General features: G+C 36.1%; 1 protein-coding gene and 1 long non-coding RNA gene across 5 annotated transcripts; both read left to right on the top strand.

The window, feature by feature from the left end:
• The first annotated feature begins 9,786 nt into the window (after positions 1–9,786).
• Positions 9,787–12,974, top strand: LOC122134851. Its single transcript, XR_006153135.1, has 2 exons — positions 9,787–9,931; positions 10,080–12,974. It is a non-coding gene; the product is annotated as an uncharacterized LOC122134851 (long non-coding RNA).
• A 4,340-nt stretch (positions 12,975–17,314) lies between these two features.
• LOC109076362 (SLAM family member 5) lies at positions 17,315–21,566 on the top strand. Of its 4 annotated transcripts, XM_042711683.1 has the most exons (8): positions 17,315–17,658; positions 18,051–18,392; positions 18,480–18,758; positions 18,839–18,988; positions 19,258–19,290; positions 20,489–20,521; positions 20,880–21,229; positions 21,413–21,566. In XM_042711683.1, the coding sequence occupies exons 1-8, from the start codon at positions 17,604–17,606 to the stop codon at positions 21,470–21,472; spliced, it is 1,302 nt and encodes a 433-aa protein (XP_042567617.1). In that variant the 5' UTR covers positions 17,315–17,603; the 3' UTR covers positions 21,473–21,566. The 4 variants fall into 4 exon arrangements, with proteins under 4 accessions (XP_042567617.1, XP_042567614.1, XP_042567615.1 ...); XM_042711680.1 differs by having other exon boundaries at positions 18,051–18,758; XM_042711681.1 differs by lacking the exon at positions 19,258–19,290 and having other exon boundaries at positions 18,051–18,758.
• The last annotated feature ends 714 nt before the right edge of the window (positions 21,567–22,280 follow it).

The following is a 22,280-nucleotide window of genomic DNA, read 5'->3' as shown; positions in this document are numbered from 1 at the left end:
TGGACATCTGTCTAATCAGTCCTGATACTGACAGTCTCAAAATGGTTGGAAGTATTCAAAATGACTATTTCTGTGGCAAAATAATATTTTAATAAACACCACTGATTGGTATGGCTTAGACCATCTGGACTGGTACCTGAAAGATTGTAGAGTTGAATATCGGAAGGAAGTATTCATGAGTTGTTCATGTTCACCCAAAAAATAGATGTCGATGAGTTTGTTTCTTCATAGGAACATCACTTGCTTACCCGTGGATGGGTGCCGTCAGAATGAGAGTTCAAACAGCTGATAAAAAATTACCCATAAGTAATCCACACCACTCCAGTCCATCACTTAACATATTGTGAAGTGCAAAGCTGCATGTTTGTAAAAAAATCCATTGTTTCTGGCCACAATACGAATCCATAATCCATAACAACACTCATTCTGACGGCACCCATTCACTGCAGATGATCCATTGGTGAGCAAGTGATGTGATGCTACGTTTCTCCAAGAAACAAACTCATCTACAACTTAGATGACCTGAGGGTCAGTAAATGTAACAGATTTTCATTTTTGGGTGAACTATTCCTTTAAATGACTGCAGGCAACACTGTAATTGATATTTATAATATTCATAATTTATATGTAGTGTTATAATTAACACTTTTCATATTTATAGTTTATATTATCAGATGTTTATTCCAGACAAGTGCAATACTGTGAGACTCCAAGAGTCAACATATGAAGACCTATAAATCAATGCCAAGTAAGTGATAATGTACATCCAGCCGCTCGAAACCTCATAAAAAAACATTACACCTTATACAGAAACACAACACCAATCATTGGTTATGCTGAAGTCTAAACATGTGTTTTAATGTATGCAGCATTTAACTTCTTTTTAGCAGAAAGCCGTCTTAAAATAGTGTTGTTTGCTGCATCAAATATATTTCAAGGTGAAAAAAGTCAGAAAACAGAATATTTGAGTGAATGTTGGGAAATCAGGAATTTTTTTATTTTTTTTTTTTTGTCAACAAATCTCTCTGACCATCACAAAAATCACACCTAAACACTACGGATATTACAAACTACACATCATCAGTGAGAGACGGAAGATCTTAAGAACATTTAATGTTGTTGCACCTGTGAGTAGGTTGAGTCTTTTAAAATAATATATTTTTTATTATCTTTAACTGATAAATTAGTTATGGCAAGCAGATGTGACATAATAGATGAAAGCACCTTTTCTGAAGTCATTTTATCAGTGTCCTAATTCCTGGTGAATAGGTTCATGCAAATCACAATATATATTTCTCAATGCATCTGAAATTAATATTAGCAATCGCTGTAGTCAAAAGACTAATTTAATTAATAATTTTTTTTTTTTAGATCGATAGGAATATTAAAACAACTGCCCTGTTTTCACCTTTGCTTCTTTGTTTTCTTAAAGGTCCTAAACAAAAGTACAATCCAGAGGAGAGGAGCATCCATATTTTAATTCCATTGACAAAAACAATAAGTTTTACTTTTATTTTACAGCCATCTGAAGTCCCAAATATAACTTAGGCTACTTTAATATCCTGTGCATAAGCGTTTCATTTGAGATTTTGGCCAAGTGTATTAAACAACAAGAAAAACTATAAGCGCCGATATAGCTACAATAAACTTTATATAACCTGTAAAAGTTGATGGAAGCATAATGCTGTTTTGCCCTCCAGGTAGGCGTTCCTATGAGTGTGTGACGTCACGTGAAATCTGAACCTGGGGCAAGTTCAAGCTCAAACCGGTATGCACCGTTTTGCTACAGTTTAGTGGATTATCCTTCACCTGAAATTTGTCTTTTCATCCTGAGATACGAGGCAAATGTTGGATCACAATAATTAGGACCCACAGTTTCCACAAATCCCTTCACTCGATTGGGATGGTCTCTTTTATTCTGGAGGGCAAGGGCAATGACTGTAACATCGAGCGTATTTTTCAGTATTAAACACGTGTTTATACCGATTTCATCAGGCTCCAAAAATTCTTCAAAAAGAACACAAAGAATGGCTTTCTCAGCTCCCATAGTTCCAGCTCATCAGAACATCAGAACACGGTGTTCAACACACCATCGTTTCTGTTTGAAAAACATTTTGCACTGTTTTTAATGATAATTTGTATTACCAGATGAGATACTTTGTAATGGGTAGCCTATGTACAATGGATTTTCAATGGTATTGTCTTTATTGCAGGTGTAAGAAGATATTTTGAAGAATGCTGGTAATCAGTTGGTGGTTGCCATTGACTTCCATAGTATTTTTTTTCCTACTATGTAAGTCAATGGGAACCACCAACTGTTTGATTACCAGCAATCTTCAAAATATCTTCTTTTATGTTCAACATAAGAAAGCAACTCATACAGGTTTGGAATGACATGAGAGTGAGTAAATGATGACAGAATTTTCATTTTGGGTGAACTCTCCTTTTACACCACGTTACGCTGTTTCCTTAATAATGCAAAAAAATGGTTTACAAAACGCTTAACAGGATATTATTCACTTTATCTTTGGAGTAAGGGCTCGTTCTTTTGACTAGTTAGTGTTTATTAAAAATAAGGTTTGACAAAAAATGGGTTTCCCTGGTCGGTGTATACATTAAGCCACGTTAAGTGTTTTTCACGTTAAGCGTTTTAGAAATGTCCCGTTGATGGGATCTGAATTAAAAAATAAAGTAAACTAAAGCCAACTACCAATGCCAAAAAAATATACAACTGCTGTTCATCTTCTTAATTTTCTTGTGTTGTTGGGACACGAGTATTTTTCATAAATGTCCAGTTTGTACACGTTACCACGAATTTAATTGGTATTACAATTTAAAAACAATATTGTGGTTTTATACAATTGATTAATTAGAATTCAAATAATTAAAATTTTCTTTCAACTCCTTACATCGAGGAAAAACAAAAACCAATTGTTTGATAAGTTGCATAACTAGCTCCAACACCCATCATATTTCCTGTCGCCCATAAACATCGAGGAAAAATAAAATCATATTAGTTGTGAGAAAAGCTGCATCTTTCATGCAATATTTATTTCATGTTCTTAGTAGCTCATATCAAATAGGTGCGCATAAAAGACCATTAAACACACGTATTAAAACCAGTAAATTCACGTGATTCAAGTTGTTGAAAAAAATAAAATGTTACCCACAGATACCCAAAACTGAATTTCTAGAAAGCAGAATATTAGTGTGTAGACCGCAACGAAACAGGCCATTGACTAGTCAACATTATTAAATCACAATTCACTCGAATCTACACCAAAATGAAGATTTCCGTTTTATTTTTATACGTTGTACTTTTGAAAGGTAAGTGTTTAAAGGGCTTATAAGACTTTCTCTTTCACGTAGCTTGCTATTCTTTGTTTGAGTTCAAGTTTATGTAGGCTATATGTAAATTCAAGTAAAGACGTGAATAATTGAAGTAGGAATTATTGGCGAAATAATTCACAAAAGAATGTCACTTTTGTAAAGATTCACCGGTACCATTGAATCAACGTTGGATTATGTTTCGATTTTGCAAATTGGATCGACCTTGATATCGTGACGTTGTTTCACCGTCTTAACCTTCATCATGGGTGAATTAAAGTTGTTCTGTAGACGTTGGATTAAGTTGAATTAAGTGTCGAGTTTGCAAATTGGATCAGCGTTTATATTGTGACGTTGTTTCACCGTCTGCCTTTCAACATGGGTGAATACATAACTGTACGTCTAATTATAACCTAGTTTGCATTTAAATCAACACTGTACATTATAAAGGTTAAAAATTAAATGACTGGCAGCAATGGCTTTACAATCAACTTCAAAATTGTAAAACAGCAGTTTTATTTTGGAAACATGCTGTATAAAACATGAAAATAATCCCAAACTTTAGCTTGCAGTGTTTGTGCATGGATGTATTGTCAAAAACCTGTAGAAGAACAATCCAAATACAATAATATTTAAAGGTTTTTGTAAAATAATATGCATATTTTGTGCTGCACTTGCAAGAGAAACCCTTGCACTTTTATGACTGAAACTATTGGTGAAAAACCCCCCAGATGACTTTCAGATGAAAGTTTACAATATTAACAAATTATTGTTTTCAGAGCCCCGAGTTACAATCAGAACCCTAGCTATACAGTATATTTAGTAAAACAAGTCAAATCAAAATAAGAACATTTTTATTAAACAAAGTTAAATCACAACCTATCACAAATGAATCTCAGGTCAATGAATCTCTACCAGAAGTGACAAGTCAATTCCTTAGCAATGTGCCGATAATAAGCTGGATCCTTGATGACTCTACAGGGGGAAAGAAGAAATGGTTTACTGAAAAGTTCTTAAAAAGCAGGATTTCATTTTATACCATTTCTTTAAACCAGTGGTTCTTGAACTTTTTTATACCAAGTACCACTTCAGAAAAGATTTGGCTCTTTAAGTCACCAAAAAAAACAAAATTAAATTCCAAACCAAACAACTAAACCACAGCACTTCAAAAAAAAAACAATTCAATTCCAAACAAGAATATTTATATTTATCATCCACATCAACCATAACATTGTAAAAAAACAGTTTTAACACTGCACTGCTTACAGGTAGATGAAAAACTTAAATAAAGATTAAATTAAAATGTGTTATAACAAAAGTTACATAACTACTTAAATGTAAAAAAAAAAAAAAATACTTTAACTCAAATAAAGATTAAATTAAAATGTATTAACATTCATTTATATTTAATTTAGTGATTCCTCTGCGTACCACTAGTACTTCTTGTACCACACTTTGAGAACCACTGCTTTAAACAATCTTAATTCGTTTAAATTGTACTGACATTTGCAATTATATATTTCAGAAAACACGAACAGAGTATGTTATCTTTGAGACTTTTATAAGATTTAAAAAATATATAACACACCTAATGCATGGCATTCATATCAGGAAAATGCGGAAAAATTTCTAAGACAGACATGAACACATAACTTAGCAGCAACACAACAACATCAGATGAGCATCTAACTTGAGCATCTGTGTTACAACCACCTGGCTCTAGGTGCAGTAACAGGCCACACACAAAACCAAACAAACAAACAAACATTTAATCAAAAGGACATCAAAATAACACATAAATTAAACACTATTAAGAAAGCAATCCAGGACTGGAGAGGGAGACACACGGTCACAGCAACACTGTGTACAAAACACTCTGGCCGTAACAATCTGATAAAGCAATACAAAAATACCCACACAGGTATTTATCTCATGCTGGTTACATGTCCTTTACCCATTTGTAAACTCTGGTAACGTTATACTTTACTATTTTTGAAAGGTAATAAAGAGCGATTTTCTTATCTCAATTTGCCAGGACCTCGCAGAACACATCTGACCCTTCTTGTGTTCACATTAGTTTTTGTTCTCCATTGACGTCACGACTCAAATTCGCTCAAAATAAAAAATAATTAACAGACAGGGACCGACTGAGCAGTTACAACGAGCAGCAGCTCACAGTCAGCCGCCTCACTCACAGAAAGACGATGATAATGGTCATATTTTCACATTTAGAAAGGCACTAACAGTTTAATTGTCCAGTTTCCTGGATGACAGCCAGATTAACCAATCATGATCAAAACAATAAAGTAAAACAACCAATAGGAATTGTTTCAGCGTGATAACGCAGCGAAACATATTTAGTTTTATTGTTGTTAATGCTGATAATATTGAACATATACCTTTAGATTTTAGAATTAAAATAATATTAATGATCTTAAATAATTTGATCTTAAATAATTTAATATTAATAATTTAAAAGGCAGAAATTTATTTTGTATGCTGTTGAAGACATTTAGTTGATTCAACATACAGATCTTATTAAAAAAATTATGTTGATTTACAAGTGTTTTTGTTAACCCTTTGCAACCATTTAGCATTAAATGTTGTATCAACATTGTTTCAACGTTAAAACAACAACTGACCTTATTTCAACCATATTTCAACGTTGAAGGTCGGTCATGTGCCGGCTGGGTTGCATTAGTTCTTAGCAGTCATCTGCAAATATTCAACTTGAATCTCCTTTTGAGAAACAGGTGTGTTTGGTGCTTCAGATGAAGTGAAGTCAGTGATGGAGGGTGATTCTGTCACTCTACACACTGATCTTACTGAAATACAGAAAGTCAAGCTGATACTGTGGACATATGGACCTGACGGTGCTCTTATTGCTCAACTCAGCACACTGGTCAATAGGATCTCATTATATGTGCTTGATGGGAGATTCAGAGGCAGACTGCAGCTAAATGATCAGACTGGATCTCTGACCATCACAAACATCAGAAATGAACACGCTGGACTCTATGAACTACAGATCAACAGGATAAACGAGGTTTCATCCAAGAAATTCAGTATTATTGTTTCTGGTGAGTGATTTTCATTTGATCCATACCTGTGTAAGTTAAAAATATGTTTAAAAATCTAAAAAGGTACTTTTCTGCCAGGATATTATCTGTTAAGTTTATAGACGTTTCCTTTAACTTTTCAATACAACATAATGCAATGAATAATTAAAAATATAAGGAAAACACCTGTGAAAAATCATTATAAAAAACTCTTACATATTAACGCAGTAGATTGGGCCCAATTTTAGAGTGTAGTATAAAAAAAACTAACTGTAACCTGAACAGTCATCAGGGTATATATATATTTTTTATCACCAATTTATGATTTTGTAGTACTACAATGAGTGGTTTGGTTTTATACAAATGTCATTAATATTTTTTATATAATATAATATAGCTTTTGATGCTGATAGGGAAATAGATAACTAAATAATCTGTTTTCAGCTCGTCTGCCTGTTCCAGTCATCAGCAGAGACTCTTCACAATGTTCTTCATCATCATCATCATCATCATCATCATCATCATCATCATCATCACAGCAGAATTGTTCATTGGTGTGTTCAGTGGTGAATGTGGGTCATGTGACTCTCTCCTGGTACAAAGGAAACAGTTTATTGTCCAGCATCAGTGTGTCTGATCTCAGCATCAGTCTCTCTCTACCTCTGGAGGTGGAATATCAGGATAAAAACACCTACAGCTGTGTGCTCAACAATCCCATCAGCAACCAGACTCAACATCTGGACATCACTCAACTCTGTCACACATGTGCAGGTACAGCAGAGCTGATATTAACTGATTTGTTCTTTTCTTCTCTTGTTCTATTAGCTCATCAAAAGTTTTATTTGTTAACTCTCTCTCTGATCTACTGTTTTATAGTGGATGCGTCAAATATAACCCCAGAAGACGGCTTATCCTTAGGTCACTTGGTTCTGATCTGCGTTGTTATTGTAGTCACTGTACTAGTCTTGGCTGCAGTTGGGATGTTCTGTATCAACTGGAAATACAGAAAAACAGATCAACCGTGTAAGTTTACTCCCAGTTAATAGAGCAGGATGAGCTTTATTGTGCAAGTATGTAAAATAATTCAACCACATTTAAGTAACTGATTTACTTCATTGTTTAAGTCTGTGGTTTGTGTTTAAACAGGACAGACTCCTAAACAAGACTACACTGAGATGAATAAAAACTAGTAGGCTATACCTGCCAAACTACACTGAACAGAATTATAAACGCAACACTTTTGTTTTTGCCCCCATTTTTCATGAGCTGAACACAAAGATCTAAGACTTTTTCTATGTACACAAAAGGCCTATATCTTTCAAATATTGTTCACAAATCTGTCTAAATCTGTGTTAGTGAGCACTTCTCCTTTGCCGAGATAATCCATCCACCTCACAGGTGTGGCATGTCAAGATGCTGATTAGACAGCATGATTATTGCACAGCTGTGCCTTAGGCTGGGCACAATAAAAGGCCACTCTAAAATGTGCAGTTTTATCACACAGCACAATGCCACAGATGTCGCAAGTTTTGAGGGAGCGTGCAATTGGCATGCTGACTGCAGGAATGTCCACCAGAGCGGTTGCCCATGAATTGAATGTTAATTTCTGTAACATACTGTAAGCCGTCTCCAAAGGCGTTTCAGAGAATTTGGCAGTACATCCAACCGGCCTCACAACCGCAGACCACATGTAACCACACCAGCCCAGGACCTCCACATCCAGCATCTTCACCTCCAAGATCGTCTGAGACCAGCCACCCGGACAGCTGCTGCAACAATTGGTTTTCATAACCAAAGAATCTCTGCACAAACCGTCAGAAACCATCTCAGGGAAGCTCATCTGCATGCTCGTCGTCCTCATTGGGGTCTCGACCTGACTGCAGTTCGTCATCGTAACTGACTTGAGTGGGCAAATGCTCACATTCGATGGCATCTGGCACTTTGGAGAGGTGTTCTCTTCATGGATGAATCCCGGTTTTCACTGTACTGGGCAGATGGCAGACAACGTGTATGGCACTGTGTGGGTGAGCGGTTTGCTGATGTCAGCGTTGTGGATCAAGTGGCCCATGGTGGCGGTGGGGTTATGGTATGGGCAGGCGTATGTTATGGACAACGAACACAAGTGCATTTTATTGATGGCATTTTGAATGCACAGAGATACCGTGACGAGATCCTGAGGCACATTGTTGTGCCATTCATCCATGACCATCACCTCATGTTGCATGCAAGGATCTGTACACAATTCCTGGAAGCTGAAAACATCCCAGTTCTTGCATGGCCAGCATATTCACCAGACTTGTTTGGGATGCTCTGGATCGGCGTATACGACAGCGTGTTCCAGTTCCTGCCAATATCCAGCAAATTCGCACAGAGGAGTGGACCAACATTCCACAATCAACAACCTGATCAGCTGATCAGCAGAGATGTGTTGCACTGCCCCGGACACCCCAATACAGTAAAAAGATACTGACTGGTTTTCAGACCCCCCAATACAGTAAAACTGCACATTTTAGAGTGGCCTTTTATTGTGGCCAGCCTAAGGCACACCTGTGCAATAATCATGCCGTCTAATCAGCATCTTGACATGCCACACCTGTGAGGTGGATGGATTATCTCGGGAAAGGAGAAGTGCTCACTAACACAGATTGAGACAGATTCATGAACAATATTTGAGAGGAATAGGCCTTTTGTGTACATAGAAAAAGTCTTAGATCTTTGAGTTCAGCTCATGAAAAATGGGGGCAAAAACAAAAGTGTTGCGTTTATAGTTTTGTTCAGTATAATATAATAAGAAGTAAAAACAAGTGAACCATCAGAACAAACAAACAAAGGACCAGCGACAGAACAAATATACACAATAGAACTGTTACAAATGAAATAAACAGTGATTTATATTCTAATAATATAATAATTGTAACAATCAAATGTAAAATACAATACCACATGAATGAAATATACATTAATTTATATTAAAGCTTTTTCTTTTGTTGGTTATAAACATTAATGACAGAGAGCAACAGGTTAGGCTGTTGTCACTTTAAGACCTAATGCATGGATGTAATGTACTGACACACATCCAATTTTCTCCCTTTTCTGTCATTAAATGCCATTACAAAGAAACAATGGATCTGCCATGGTTTTTAATAATATATAATGCTTATAGTGAATATTTATTCTCTGTCTAGGTTCTTCAGGTGATGATTTGGCTGAGAAAGATGAACTGAAGACAGTGTCAGTGAGGGTGGGAGAGTCCGTCACTCTAAACACTGGTGTTACTGCAATACAGAGTTTTGATGTGCTGCAGTGGAGGTTCGGGGAATTAAACACAGACAGCACAAACCCATTCTCTGTCATCGCCAAAAACTCAGAAAAAAACAAATACAAATATAACAACCATGATGAGACAAACAGACCCAGAGTACAATTGGATCAAAAAACTGGTTATCTTACAATTAATGACATCAGACCCATAGATTTTGGAATTTATAAACTAAATATCTCCAGGAATGGAAGAAATATGATTTCCAAGTCATTTATCATCCGAGGTGAGAAGCTCAAACCATTTAGTAGAATAAAGATCCATTAACACTGTGAACAAGTTCGATGATATTAAATGACTGATTAATCCATGCAGAATGGACCAAATCAGAGATAAATGTTTCATACAATAATCTTTTGATGTTTTTTATACAGATTCCACAGAAAATGGAGAGAACGTCCCACAGGAGACAGTAACATTGATGAATGGAGAGATTATGGCAGACACTTGTCTATAGTGACTGTTACATTTAAATAAAACTTTTCTGCTTTTATGAGCTTTTAAAACTGAAAAAAATGTCTAAAATGAATACTGCATGCCATTTGCCTGTGAAAAGTAACATGACAGAGGGTTTCTTTTTTTTTCTTTTTTTTCTGGTTATTTTTTCAGTCTGGAGATGGTTGTTTAGGGGTATAAAGTGAAGTACAAGTTAAGGTGTGGAAACAAATGTTTTCTGTGTGTGAGGACTTGTTAAACTTTGTTGATGAGTCAGGAGTGATAAGCTTATTTATTGTCCGCAGGGAAAACGAAAAATAATACCAGAACGGAGGTTGTGATTGAGGCATGTGCCCGTGTTCGGCCTGATAGAAAGGATTATGTGGGCTTGGTAGAACCATGTCAAGATGATGTATTGCCAGGCCAGTTATTGGTAGCCCGATCATTGGGCGCAGTTTCAAATGGTAGTTATGGTCAGAATCTTAAACCTTTCTCCAGTTCCGGTGACGCTTTTTCAGTGTTGTCGGTTAGGTCAGATTTCTGATTTTGAGTTGTGTCCATCAGGGTTGCAGGGAAATGTAGAATTAAGACCATTGGATAATGAGACTGTGGAGGTGGGGGTGTGCCCGTGTTCAAAAAAGCATGCAGGATGCAAGACAAGAACACTTGCCATGGCCTGTGGCCGTTTCTTTAGATCCACTGCAGTTTAGCTCCAAACAACAAGAAATGATTTCTGATTTGTTATCGATGCACCAGAAGGTTTTCTCAGAACATGATGAATATTATGGACATACTGATAGGGTTTTACATGTAATACCAACAGTTGATGCAGCCCCAATTAGAGATCATTATAATAGGATTCCACCAAAATTGTATCAAGTAGTAAGGGGACTTTTAAATAATATGCTTTAAAATGGTTTTGTTAAGGAGAGCTATAGTGGGCAGCACCTGTGGTGCTTGTCAGAAAGAAGGACAGCACCCTTCGATTCCGAGTAGACTACAGGTGGCTGAACAGTGTTTTAGTCATAAAGATTCATATCCTTTGCTTAGAAATGAGGAGTCATTGGCTTCATTGAGAAAATCTAGAGTGTTTTCAATGTTAGATCTAGCAAATGGGTATTGGCAGAATGGGGGTGCTCCCAGCTGACAAAGAGAAGACCGCTTTTGTGAAGCGGATGGGGCTTTATGAATTTAATCAGATGCCGATGGGGTTATGCAATGCCCCAGGAACTTTTCAGCGACTGGTCGAAAGTTGCCTGAGGAATCAAAATTTTGAAACATTATTGTTGTATTTGGATGATATCATTGTTTTTTCCCCCACCCTTGAGGCCTGTATTGCCCATCTAGATTTGGTCTTCAGCCATCTAGTGGACTTTGGTCTAAAGGTCAAACTCAGTAAGTGTTCCCTTTTCCAGAGTTAAGTTTATTATTTGAGCCATGTGATTGCAGAAGGAGGGGTGTCACCAGACCCAGAGAATTGCGGGTAGTGGAGGCCTGGGTAACCCCTCAAAATATTACTCAATTGCATACTTTTTTTGGCCTAGCAGGGTATTATAGACGTTTTATTGAAGACTTTGCCCAGATTGCAGCACCACTGAATGCAATGTTGTGGGGGACATCAAAGCGACGTACTCGACCAGCCACAGGAAAAATAGATGGGTGGGCATGGGGAATGGCACAGTACATTGCTTTTAAGAAACGGAAGGAGAGTCTCCTACAAGCACCCATATTGGCATATGCTGATTTTGAATTGCCATTTTTGTTGTACACTGCCAGCCAGACAGGGTTGGGAGCAGTATTGGCCCAGGTCCAAGAGGGGAAGGAGAGAGTAATTTCCTATGCAAGTAGAAGTCTCCGTCCAATAGAAAGGAATGATAAAAATTACAGCTCATTCAAACTGGAACTTCTGGCTTTAGCTATAGAATCTTGTTTCACAGACTGAGTATTTGAGGCGGTCTATGCGGGCCACAAAGGGCCTGTTGCCTCTACGTTATAGGATGTGAGGTATTTGGGAATGTGTGGACACATTTTGAGTAGGGGGGTGGATGTAAGCCCTTCTCTTTAGGCAAGGGGAGGGGCAACAGGGGTTGCGCCCGTAGTATCTGCCTTACGTCTCATTAGGGGAAAGAGACAAACACCTGTGCTGCATTTCTAATGGAATCAATAAAGGTATGAGGTCTGTTGTTGTTTGGGGGGATTTTGTATGCGAGTGCTGCTGAGCTTCTTGCCGAGGCTACCTTGCCGGGACGTGGGTTGGATGTTTCTCTGCGACGCGTGCAAAGCGATTGGGAGGGATAGTTTGTAGCTTTTGGTTTCCCTAAATAAATTTTGGCCGCCAGCGGTTGTTTTCCCGAATGCTGTACCCCATGTCCGGAAGCGGGTAAGAGGGCCAGCAGCCCATTATCTGCCTTTATGGTTTATTAAATTGTGTGTAGGCCTATATATGAAGTGTCTTATTCACTGGGGAGTCCTGGTTTAATGTGATTAACTAATTGTTACCAGCCATAGGGGTTTTGGCACATATTAAGTGGCCTTTCGGTGTGTATTGAAGTGTGTGATTTAACTGATGCACATATGGATTTTGATACCGTTGGTGTTTGCTGTGTAATGAAATTGTGTATAACTGGTGGCACATGAAATAATTTTTAGGTGTTGAAACCCTCTGCTGAATACCTTTCTGCTCGTTGATTGCTTACTTATTCTAGGTAACTTTTGATTGGTCAAATACACTATTAATTATATGTGGCACCCGTCTTAACCTGCTGCTTTGCCCTTTTGAGGTTTTAATATGATTTGTAGTATTGTATAGGAATAAAAGGCATATTTGTATTTATTAAGGTTGTGTGCTTGAGTCTCTTTGGCTATTGATGCCCAAAATAAATTATCTTGTCCAGTCAGGAACCTGTTGGTCTCTTCCTTAACTCCTTTGACTTTTATTGGAGGGCTACACTATGCTTTATTAATAAGGTGTATGCTTTGCTTTTTTAATTACTGTCTTAATGCATTAAGCCATAGCATTTTCAAATAATGGTTTTCAAAGGGAGGAAAATGCTTAACTTGGGACTTTGCATGTTGCATTCATATTCCGGTCACATCTGCTTCCCAATATGCAAGGCAATATAGTTCACAACATTAATAAGGTGTATACCGAATTCAGCCATACTTTTACACTGTCTTCTTCCATTAAGCCTATGGGAGGATAACAGTTTAGCCTGTAGCATTCATATTCTCATCTGCTTTCCTGTACCTATACTTTATTAATAAATTGTATTAATAAATATATAGGGTTTGGGCTTTTTAATTTATACCACTGTCTTGTCTTTGTTCACTGAGCCACGTATTTTCTTTAGGTTTTCAGTGAGGCACAAAACACTTAACGTGCAATTTAGCACAATTTGCTTTCATATTCTGGGCTATTCTGCTTATCTGTAAATAGTAGCCTATATGTTTATTATTAACAAGGTGTGTCCTCCAGTGTTACTGTTTTAGTAGGATACATGTTAAGCATTTGTGAAACAGTCTGCGGCACACCCCCGTGCTAATGGTACAGCCCACAGCGCAAATTGTAAGATTAAAAAAAAAAAAATGGGAAAAATAGAAAATGTTCATTTATGAAGTAGTTGAAAAAATTTAATGTTTGGTTTTTTCATTTTTCCATTTTTGCATTTGCTTCATGTGGTCTGAAAATTTAATTGTGAAGTGTTATATGGACCCTAATAGAATTATTTAAAATCATAGAAGAAAAATTTGATTTGTGCTGCAAAATCCAAAATGACTTTCCAGCATGTTGAATTTCTGAAAAACTTACTTTTTTAAAATTCCCCCGAAGCCACTGGAACAATTTGCACAAAAAAATTTGACATGCAAGATCTAGAGAGCCTCGTAATCAGGAGTTAGCAAATGTATTTTTCTTTTGTCAAACGTTTCTAAGGTATAAGCTGATGGTTTTTGGCCAACATCTTCAAATTGCAAAGTTCCAACTTTTAACCAGCAGCATCAGCAAGATCTGTCAATATTCACTGCAGTGACTAAAACTAAAATACGTAAAAAGAGGTTTGTTGAAAAGACTTTATCGAGAAAGATGAAATTAAGACAGTGTTAGCGTTTTTAGAAGAAAAACTGATGAAAACCTATATAATGAAGAATTTGCTGATTCGAGTGTAAACAAACAGGCTGAATTTTCTGTCATAGCTAAGTGGGATAAAACAAAGACTGATGAAAACCTATATAATGAAGAAAGATTCAAAAACAGGTTGTAACTGGACCATAACGCTGGATCTCTGATACGGACATTATAAACTACACATCATCAATGAGGGACAGAAGATCTCAAAGACGTTCATTGTTGCTCCTGTGAGTAGATCAGGACTTTCAGTTATCTTAGGAACTGTAACTGTATATGAAAGATCATAGTTGACAGCATTTTTGTGTTTTTTCTGTCTGCCATTTTATCATGTATCCTTATTCACATGCAAATCCTCAATGCATCTTAAATTAGTATTATAAATCACTGGAGTCAGTAAATTTTTTGATTGATAAGAACATCAATCTCTTTCCTTGTTTTTACCTTTGATTCTTTGTTTCCTTAAAGGACCCAATAATAAGATCAGAGATGCAGAGGATTGACCGTGATAGCAGAAGAGGAGTACACAGGTTATCCACATTTCAATTCCATTGACCAACTTTTTTTTTTTTTTAACAGCCATCTAAAGCCCCAAATGTACCTTAATGACAAAAGTAAAGTTGTATGTACAATACAAGCTAGTTTGCCACACTACTCTTACTTTTTACAGCTTTTTAAAACAGCTGAACTACTGCCATACTATGGAAGGCCTGAAGGGCACAAAATTAGATTTTTGAATAATTTTATTCTTTTTCCTTTGCATTTCCTTGTATTCGCAATGTGTCCTGAAAAAACAACATAGAAAGATATTTAAGTTAATTCTTTCTATTTAATTTTAGTGTCAGTCATTTGTCTTATTATTTGGCTGGAAATAGCAGTTGCACTGGACAAAATCTGAGAATCTAATCGGCTGCAATTGTTAAATATTTTCATGCTATTTATATGTTGCAAACAAAGATTTAAAAAATATATAAAGCTATGAAAAATGGACAAAATATGATCCCACGAAACATTTAGAGAAGCTCAAATCATTTAGAATAAAGATCCATCAACACTGAACAAGTTAGATGATCTGAAATGTCCAATTAATCAAACAGCAATCTTCCAATGTTTTATTTTATTTATTTATGACAGTTTCCTCAGAAAACGAAGAGAATGTGCCAGAGGTGGCGCAATCATTGATGAATTGAGAGATTGCTGAAAACACATCTGTAGTGACTGTCACATTATCCTTACTTATAATAAAAAAATCTGCTTGTGAGAGCCTTTAAAACAGGTGAAAATGTGTTTGAAAAGAATGCATGCATGCTGATAACCTGTGAAAATGAATAATAATGAATAATTAATTCATTAATAAGGGTTTCTTTTGACTTTCCACTAACTTTTTGTTATTTGACAGTCGATGTTACCCTTTACTCTGACCTTGTTTGATATGCAGGTTTATGTACATTGCATGTCTGTTACATTTCAGTGCTCGTTTTAATATTTTGTTCAGCGTCAGTGAACGAAACAGTGAACGTTTTCTGTCCTCTAGTGGACAATCTAAAGGTTGCACTGTTTCAAACAGTTGTCATGTGACTAAGAGACAGTAATTTTGCTCTGAAAGTTCAATTTCAGTTTCATTAACAACGAAACATGAACTTTTTTATATAACTTTTTAATAATAATAAATCTTGTCTTATGAAATTAATTGAATTGTATCTATGTCAAGTGCTGTAGGACTTTCTTAATAAGTATGATATTTGGGAGAATGATCACCAGTTCCAGTCAGGTATAGGATTGATTTTAAGATTTTATTATTGGTTTTTAAAGCTTTACACAACTTAGTGATCTCTTTTGGTCTCACACAGTGGCTAGGTCACTTAGATCAGTAAATCAGTTGTTGCTGACTGTCCCTCTGTCAAAAGGTGACCGTGCATTTTCAGTAGTAGGTCCACAATCATAGAACAGTCTTCCCCTGTATATTCGGCAGGCTCCTCTATAGAGGTTTTTAGGTCCCAGCTGAAGACACATTTTTTAGTCTGGCCTTTGAAATAGGGAAAGTTTGACTTGGGAACCTTTTATAAATGTTTGTTTACTTGTGTGTATGTTATGTGTGTGTGTTTTATTTTATCCTTAACTTGTGAAGCACTTTGGGCAACAAAGTTACATTTAAATGTGTGTAACACCTTGGCTTGAACTTTGACCTACTGGTGTTGTTCACACAGTCTAGTGATGGGAAGTTCAGATCATTTTACCGACTCGGACCTTTGAGTCTCGTTCAGTAAAATGAACGTATCTTTTTTTAGAGTAATTTCGTTCATTTTAGCAAAATGTAATTAAAATGTTACGTGTTACTTCCCTAACACATCAACTACTTCCGCAAACGTTGATCATACTACAAACAATACAAAACTATAATTCTATAAGAAACAGAAAAGATTAATTCATTCTTTACCTGGATCTATGATTAGCTCAGCTCTTATCTGACAAGTCCTCGGGTTTGAGTCGTTCGTACATCACGTGACAGCCCCATAAACTTAACCAATGCAGTCTGAGCCGGAAAGAGAATTGATTAGTTCATCTTTCGAGTTTTTCAAGTAGTTATTTTGTCACGTGATGTGACAGCATTGGATAGAGAAATTAATTTCCTCACAAACGGGTGCATAGTTATTATTATTATTAATATTATAATTATTATAATTATTTACTCTTACAGTTAAGTGATGTAGCTGATGTGAATTTCTGTCATGATGGTTCTTTTCCATAAAACCTAATGTGGTAACAAAGGTAATATAGAGTTGGTTATTATTAGTAAGTCTCTTTCCGGATCAGACTGCATTGGTTAAGTTTATGGGATTGTCACGTGATGAACGAACGACTCGAAAAACCAACCCGAAGACTCGAAACAGGTGAACTAATTTCAGTACAGAACCCATCGGAAGTTGCGCATGCGCGACTGAACGAATCACTCCCCGAGATGACTCGTTCGTTCCGAGTCATATTAAAGATTCGTTCAAAATGAACGAATCGTTAAAGAACGACACATCACACACTTCATTCACCGTCAGAGCGTGTGATGGTTGACACTAGCTGCAGATCTGCTGGGTTCTCTATGACAGAACACATACTGGGAAGATCCGCTTATTTACTTATTTTAATCAGATTTAGAGATTTCCCAGCGTTTCACTCGTATAGACACCCCACCCACTGATCTGAAATCAGTTAAATATGAGAAAATCACGTGTGAAAGTGAAATAATGCTAATAATCGTCTTTGTGCGGTTTAGAAACTGAGCTTCAAGCCTCGACGGAGCAGTTTAACAACTACAATGGACAACATTTACTGATCTTTTTCTCACATGTACAGAAATATGGAGACGTTTGTTTTATTTTTAGTTGTGTTACTCGTGGATGGTGAGTAGATTTAAATGGCTTTTGAGACTTTCACTTAACATTTTTTTTCCCGAAATATTTAAAAATGATTTGATTTTGTTGGAATATACATATAGCCTAATTAAACTCTTTTAATAGAATTTCCAATATCTGAATTAATGTTTATATCTGTTTTGTGGAGCATAAATTCCAAAAATGTTTGTCTGTGCAGTATTCACTACTGTGACTTACCTGGCCACCTTTCATTTAGTTGTTCCTGTGTTCGTGAAATATCCTTGAACATGTATAGATCTGATATGCACACACCGCTCTTTTCCATACAATAAGGCTGAATAGATAAGAGAAAGATGCAAGAAAAAATGACAAAAAACATCATAAATTATGACAGTATTACCCTTAAATGTCTTCTGCAGGAGTGCTTGGTGTTGCTGATGAAATACAGTCTGTGTCAGTGACGCAGGGAGATTCGGTCACTTTATATACTGATGTTACTGAAACACAGAAAGCTGATCTGATACTGTGGACGTTTGGATCTGACAGCACTCGGATAGCTCAGATCAACAGAATGTCCAATAAGATCTCATTATATGACGATGCTCTCGACGGGAGATTCAGAGACAGACTGAAGCTGGACGATCAAACTGGATCTCTGACCATCACAGACATCACAACTCAACATGCTGGACTCTATAGATTTCTACAGATCTTTGATGGAAAAGAAGTCACACCCAAAAAATTCAGCATTATTGTTTCTGGTGAGTCGTTGTCTCGATGCATTCGGTTTGATTTCGTTGCGTTGCGGTGTGGATCCATTATAGGCCTTATTCTCTCGTGCTTTCCAGCATTTCTGCCTGTTCCTGTCATCAGCAGAAACTGTTCATCATCATCATCATCATGTTCTCTGCTGTGTTCAGTGGTGAATGTGGGTCATGTGACTCTCTCCTGGTACAAAGGAAACAGTTTATTGTCCAGCATCAGTGTGTCTGATCTCAGCATCAGTCTCTCTCTACCTCTGGAGGTGGAATATCAGGATAAAAACACCTACAGCTGTGTGCTCAACAATCCCATCAGCAACCAGACTCAACATCTGGACATCACTCAACTCTGTCACACATGTTCAGGTACAGCAGAGCTGATATCAGTTGGTCACGCTCTAGTACTTTAATACTGCATTGATATCGTCTCTCTCTTTCCTTTAAAGCACCAGGTTTGTCCGCAGCTCACGTAGCACTGGTTTGTGCATGTGCTTTGGCTGTGGCTGCAGTTTTGTGTGGTATTTACTATTACTGTCAGCGCAAGACGCCTAAACAAGCAGCCGAAGGTGAAGGAGAACTTATCAAGCTAAATAAAGGTAAGTTACAATTTAACGTATGTGTACTTACTCTTGAGTTTATATGTTTGATGTGGCTTTATTCTCAAACATCATTACAAAATAAACACACGCTGAAGTAATAACATTATAGTTATAGACAAAATTAAATTCAAGTCATGTGATGATTGTTAAGGGGTAGTGCTATAAGAGACAACTGAATCTCTCTTGTGTTTGTAAGTTAATGTTATGTTAAGTTAATGGTAAGTTACTGTACAAATATATTCATCCAAACTAAAAGTTTAAAACAGCTGCAGTTCCTTTGCTAGCTATGCAGCCAAACGGTAAGTTATGTGGTGATATGTTGTTATTATTTCTGATTATTGTCAAGTTAATGTCTTTGTTCAGCATATTGGGCATGTTGTCATGAAGCTGATTGGCTCAGAAACAGCATAAAAACAAAACTGGAGGGGCAAAATCTTCTCTGAATGTTTAAAAACAACATTAGAGATGGCATTAAATTTTTTTCTTTGTTATGAGAACATTAGAGATGGCATTAAATACACATCCTAATGAAAATAAAAACAACTCATGTTGTTCCAAACCTGTATGCATTTCTTTATTCTGTTGAACACAAAGGACAATATTTTGAAGAATGTAGGTAACCAAACAGTTGTCAGTAGACATTGTCTTCCATAGTATGGAAAATAAAAATATATATTTTTTTAAATACATTTATTTTTGAGTGAACTATCCCTTTAAGATAACATTCCATTTTAAAATGTAGCAAACATTATGCAAATGTAACTTTTTAATGTTTTCTGAAACAAACATTCCGAAGTTTATTTGCGAATTTGAAATGTCCAGTTTTTTTTTTTTTTAAATGTTTAAAAAGCATTTTTTTTCTTGGTTATGAGAACGTTAGGGATAACAGTAAGGGAACATTACATTTGATAATTTAGCAAACATTAAGCAAAAGTTACTTTTTGAATGTTCTCTGAACCATTTTAAGTGTTTAAAATTTATTAAGCGTTATGAAAAATAAAAAATAAATTTTAAAAAAAATATTTTAGAATTTTGCAAGCGTTATGCAAACGTAACTTTTAAATGTTCTCTAAATGTTTGAAATGTTAAATAAAGTGTTAAGACAAATGAACTTATAACTAAAATGTTTCAGAAAAAACATGCCATGAATAATGCATTAAAAATGCATGTTTTTGTGCTAACCTTTTGAGAACGTTATTAAAGACCAGATAACTTTGAATGAACATTCTATTAATGTTACTTTGAGAGGAACTTGCCAGAACATACAGCTCTGTTAGCTGGGTATGAAGCATCAGGTGAGGCTGAACAGATAACAGGATGAGCTGGTTCTAGATTGTCTTCAGGTGAAAGGTGTGCCTGAGACACGGCGTGGGTTGTAAAAAACACATGAAACTCCAAAACCGTTCACACTTTAGAATAAATGCCACTGATTCTAGATCTCTGTGTGTCTGTGTTTGAGATTTAACCACAGACTAACACTGTGTTTGTCTTCTGCAGAAACATCTACTCAGAAAGAAGATTTGCAAAATAGTAAGTTACCGAACAACTGTGAGAGGTTTCGCTGTTCCTTTCAGAAATCAAACAGCTGGTTTGAACACTTTTATCCAAAGCAACCTAAACAGTTTATCCTGTAGGGAGTGATTTGGTGAAATGCTGCATTGCACAGCTATTAAATTGCTAGTGATATCACAAATAATCAAACTTGTTTGGCGGGAGTTGTGGGAGAAAGAGGGTGTTGCAAATTCAGGTCTCAAGCCAAGGATAATGAGCTTCACTGACAACTGACATGGCTTTCAAGAGTCCTATAGACAGAGAGAGATGAGGAGACCCAGGCGTGCTGAATCATGTACAGCACAGTGACATTTCTCCGTTTCTGTTTGTTCTCCAGGTGTGTTTCTTAAAGAAGGTGAAGTCACTCTGGTGCACATGAGTGAAGGACGCTCTGTCAAACTACACACTGATCTGACTGAAACACAGGACACTGACATAATATGGTGGAAGTTTGTTGATTCCAAAGAGCACAATTGTGCTAAATTTGTTATCATAGCCAGACTGAATAAAACCAGCGACGAGGAATACCTGTGTAATTTAGAAATGTTCAAAGACAAGCTGAAACTGGACCACAGTACGGGATCTCTCACCATCTCAAGCATCACACCTGAACACTACGGACATTATAATCTACAGATCATCAGGAAAGGAGAGATGGTCGTTCATACGTTCAGTTTTATTGCTCATGTGAGTATTTCAATAGTATTTGCTATACTAAGATGAAAACTGTTAATGAAGACTTTATTGTCAGTGTGTCATAATTCATTGTGAATAGTTATCACTGTAGCAGGAAACTAATTACATTTTTAGATTGATGGGAACATTAAAACACTTTCTCTGTTTTTACCTTCTATGCTTCTTTTCTTACAGGATCTAATGAGAAGAGAGCAAACCCAAAGCCTTAAACATAGGAGACAAACCTGCCCGTGATTACAACCGCTGACCTTTCCGTAAATGAAGACTGGAATATCATCCACATTTCAATTCCACTGACAAAAACAATAAACATTACTTTACTTTTTTCAACCATCTCACATTCCTAATGACAAAGCACTCTAATGACAGGCTATATATATGTGTGTGTGTGTGTATGTATGTATATGTGAAACAGCAAAAAAAAATCAACCATAAGTCAAAATTATAAACTACTATCAATAAAAAAAAATACATTGTATGGGTCAAAATTATCTATTTTTCTTTTATGCCAAAAATCATTAGTGTATTAAGTAAAGATCATGTTCCATGAAGATATTTAGTAAATCTCCTACCGTAAATATATTAAAATTAAATTTTTGATTAGTAATATGCATTGCTAAAAACTTCATTTGAACAACTTTAAAGGCAAATTTTCTCAGTATTTAGATTTTTTTGCTCACTCAGATTCCAGATTTTCAAATAGTTGTATCTCAGACAAATATTGTCCTCCTAACAAACCATACATCAATGGAGAGATTATTTCTTATTTATTCCGCTTTCAGATTATGTATAAAACTCAATTTCGAAAAAATGACATTTAAGACTGGTTTTGTGCTCCAGGGTCACATATATATGTATGTATCTTGTAAACAACGTATTTACGCTTTTCATTATTTAATTAGCATGTAGTGTCTAGTTTTTCTGATAACATTATTTTGGAATAATTTGTGTGTGTGTGTGTGTGTGTGTGTGTGTGTTGGGGGGGGGGGGGGTTATATAAATATATATGTAAAAAGTTGTACAGCTTTATTTGTACAACTAA

This window comes from Cyprinus carpio, chromosome A22 (assembly GCF_018340385.1).
Source record: "Cyprinus carpio isolate SPL01 chromosome A22, ASM1834038v1, whole genome shotgun sequence".
Lineage (NCBI taxonomy): Eukaryota > Metazoa > Chordata > Actinopteri > Cypriniformes > Cyprinidae > Cyprinus > Cyprinus carpio.
Note: the sequence above shows the minus strand (reverse complement) of the source record. Positions and strands in the feature narration are given on the sequence as shown.

Bases quoted from the DNA above. Each gene is read 5' to 3' on its own strand.
- LOC109076362 (XM_042711680.1), top strand. From the start codon at position 17,604: ATGTACAGAAATATGGAGACGTTTGTTTTATTTTTAGTTGTGTTACTC. The intron at 18,989-19,257 runs GTAAGTTACAAT...AGTTTAAAACAG, and splicing joins ACTTATCAAGCTAAATAAAG to CTGCAGTTCCTTTGCTAGCT. The intron at 19,291-20,488 runs GTAAGTTATGTG...TGTCTTCTGCAG, and splicing joins GCTAGCTATGCAGCCAAACG to AAACATCTACTCAGAAAGAA.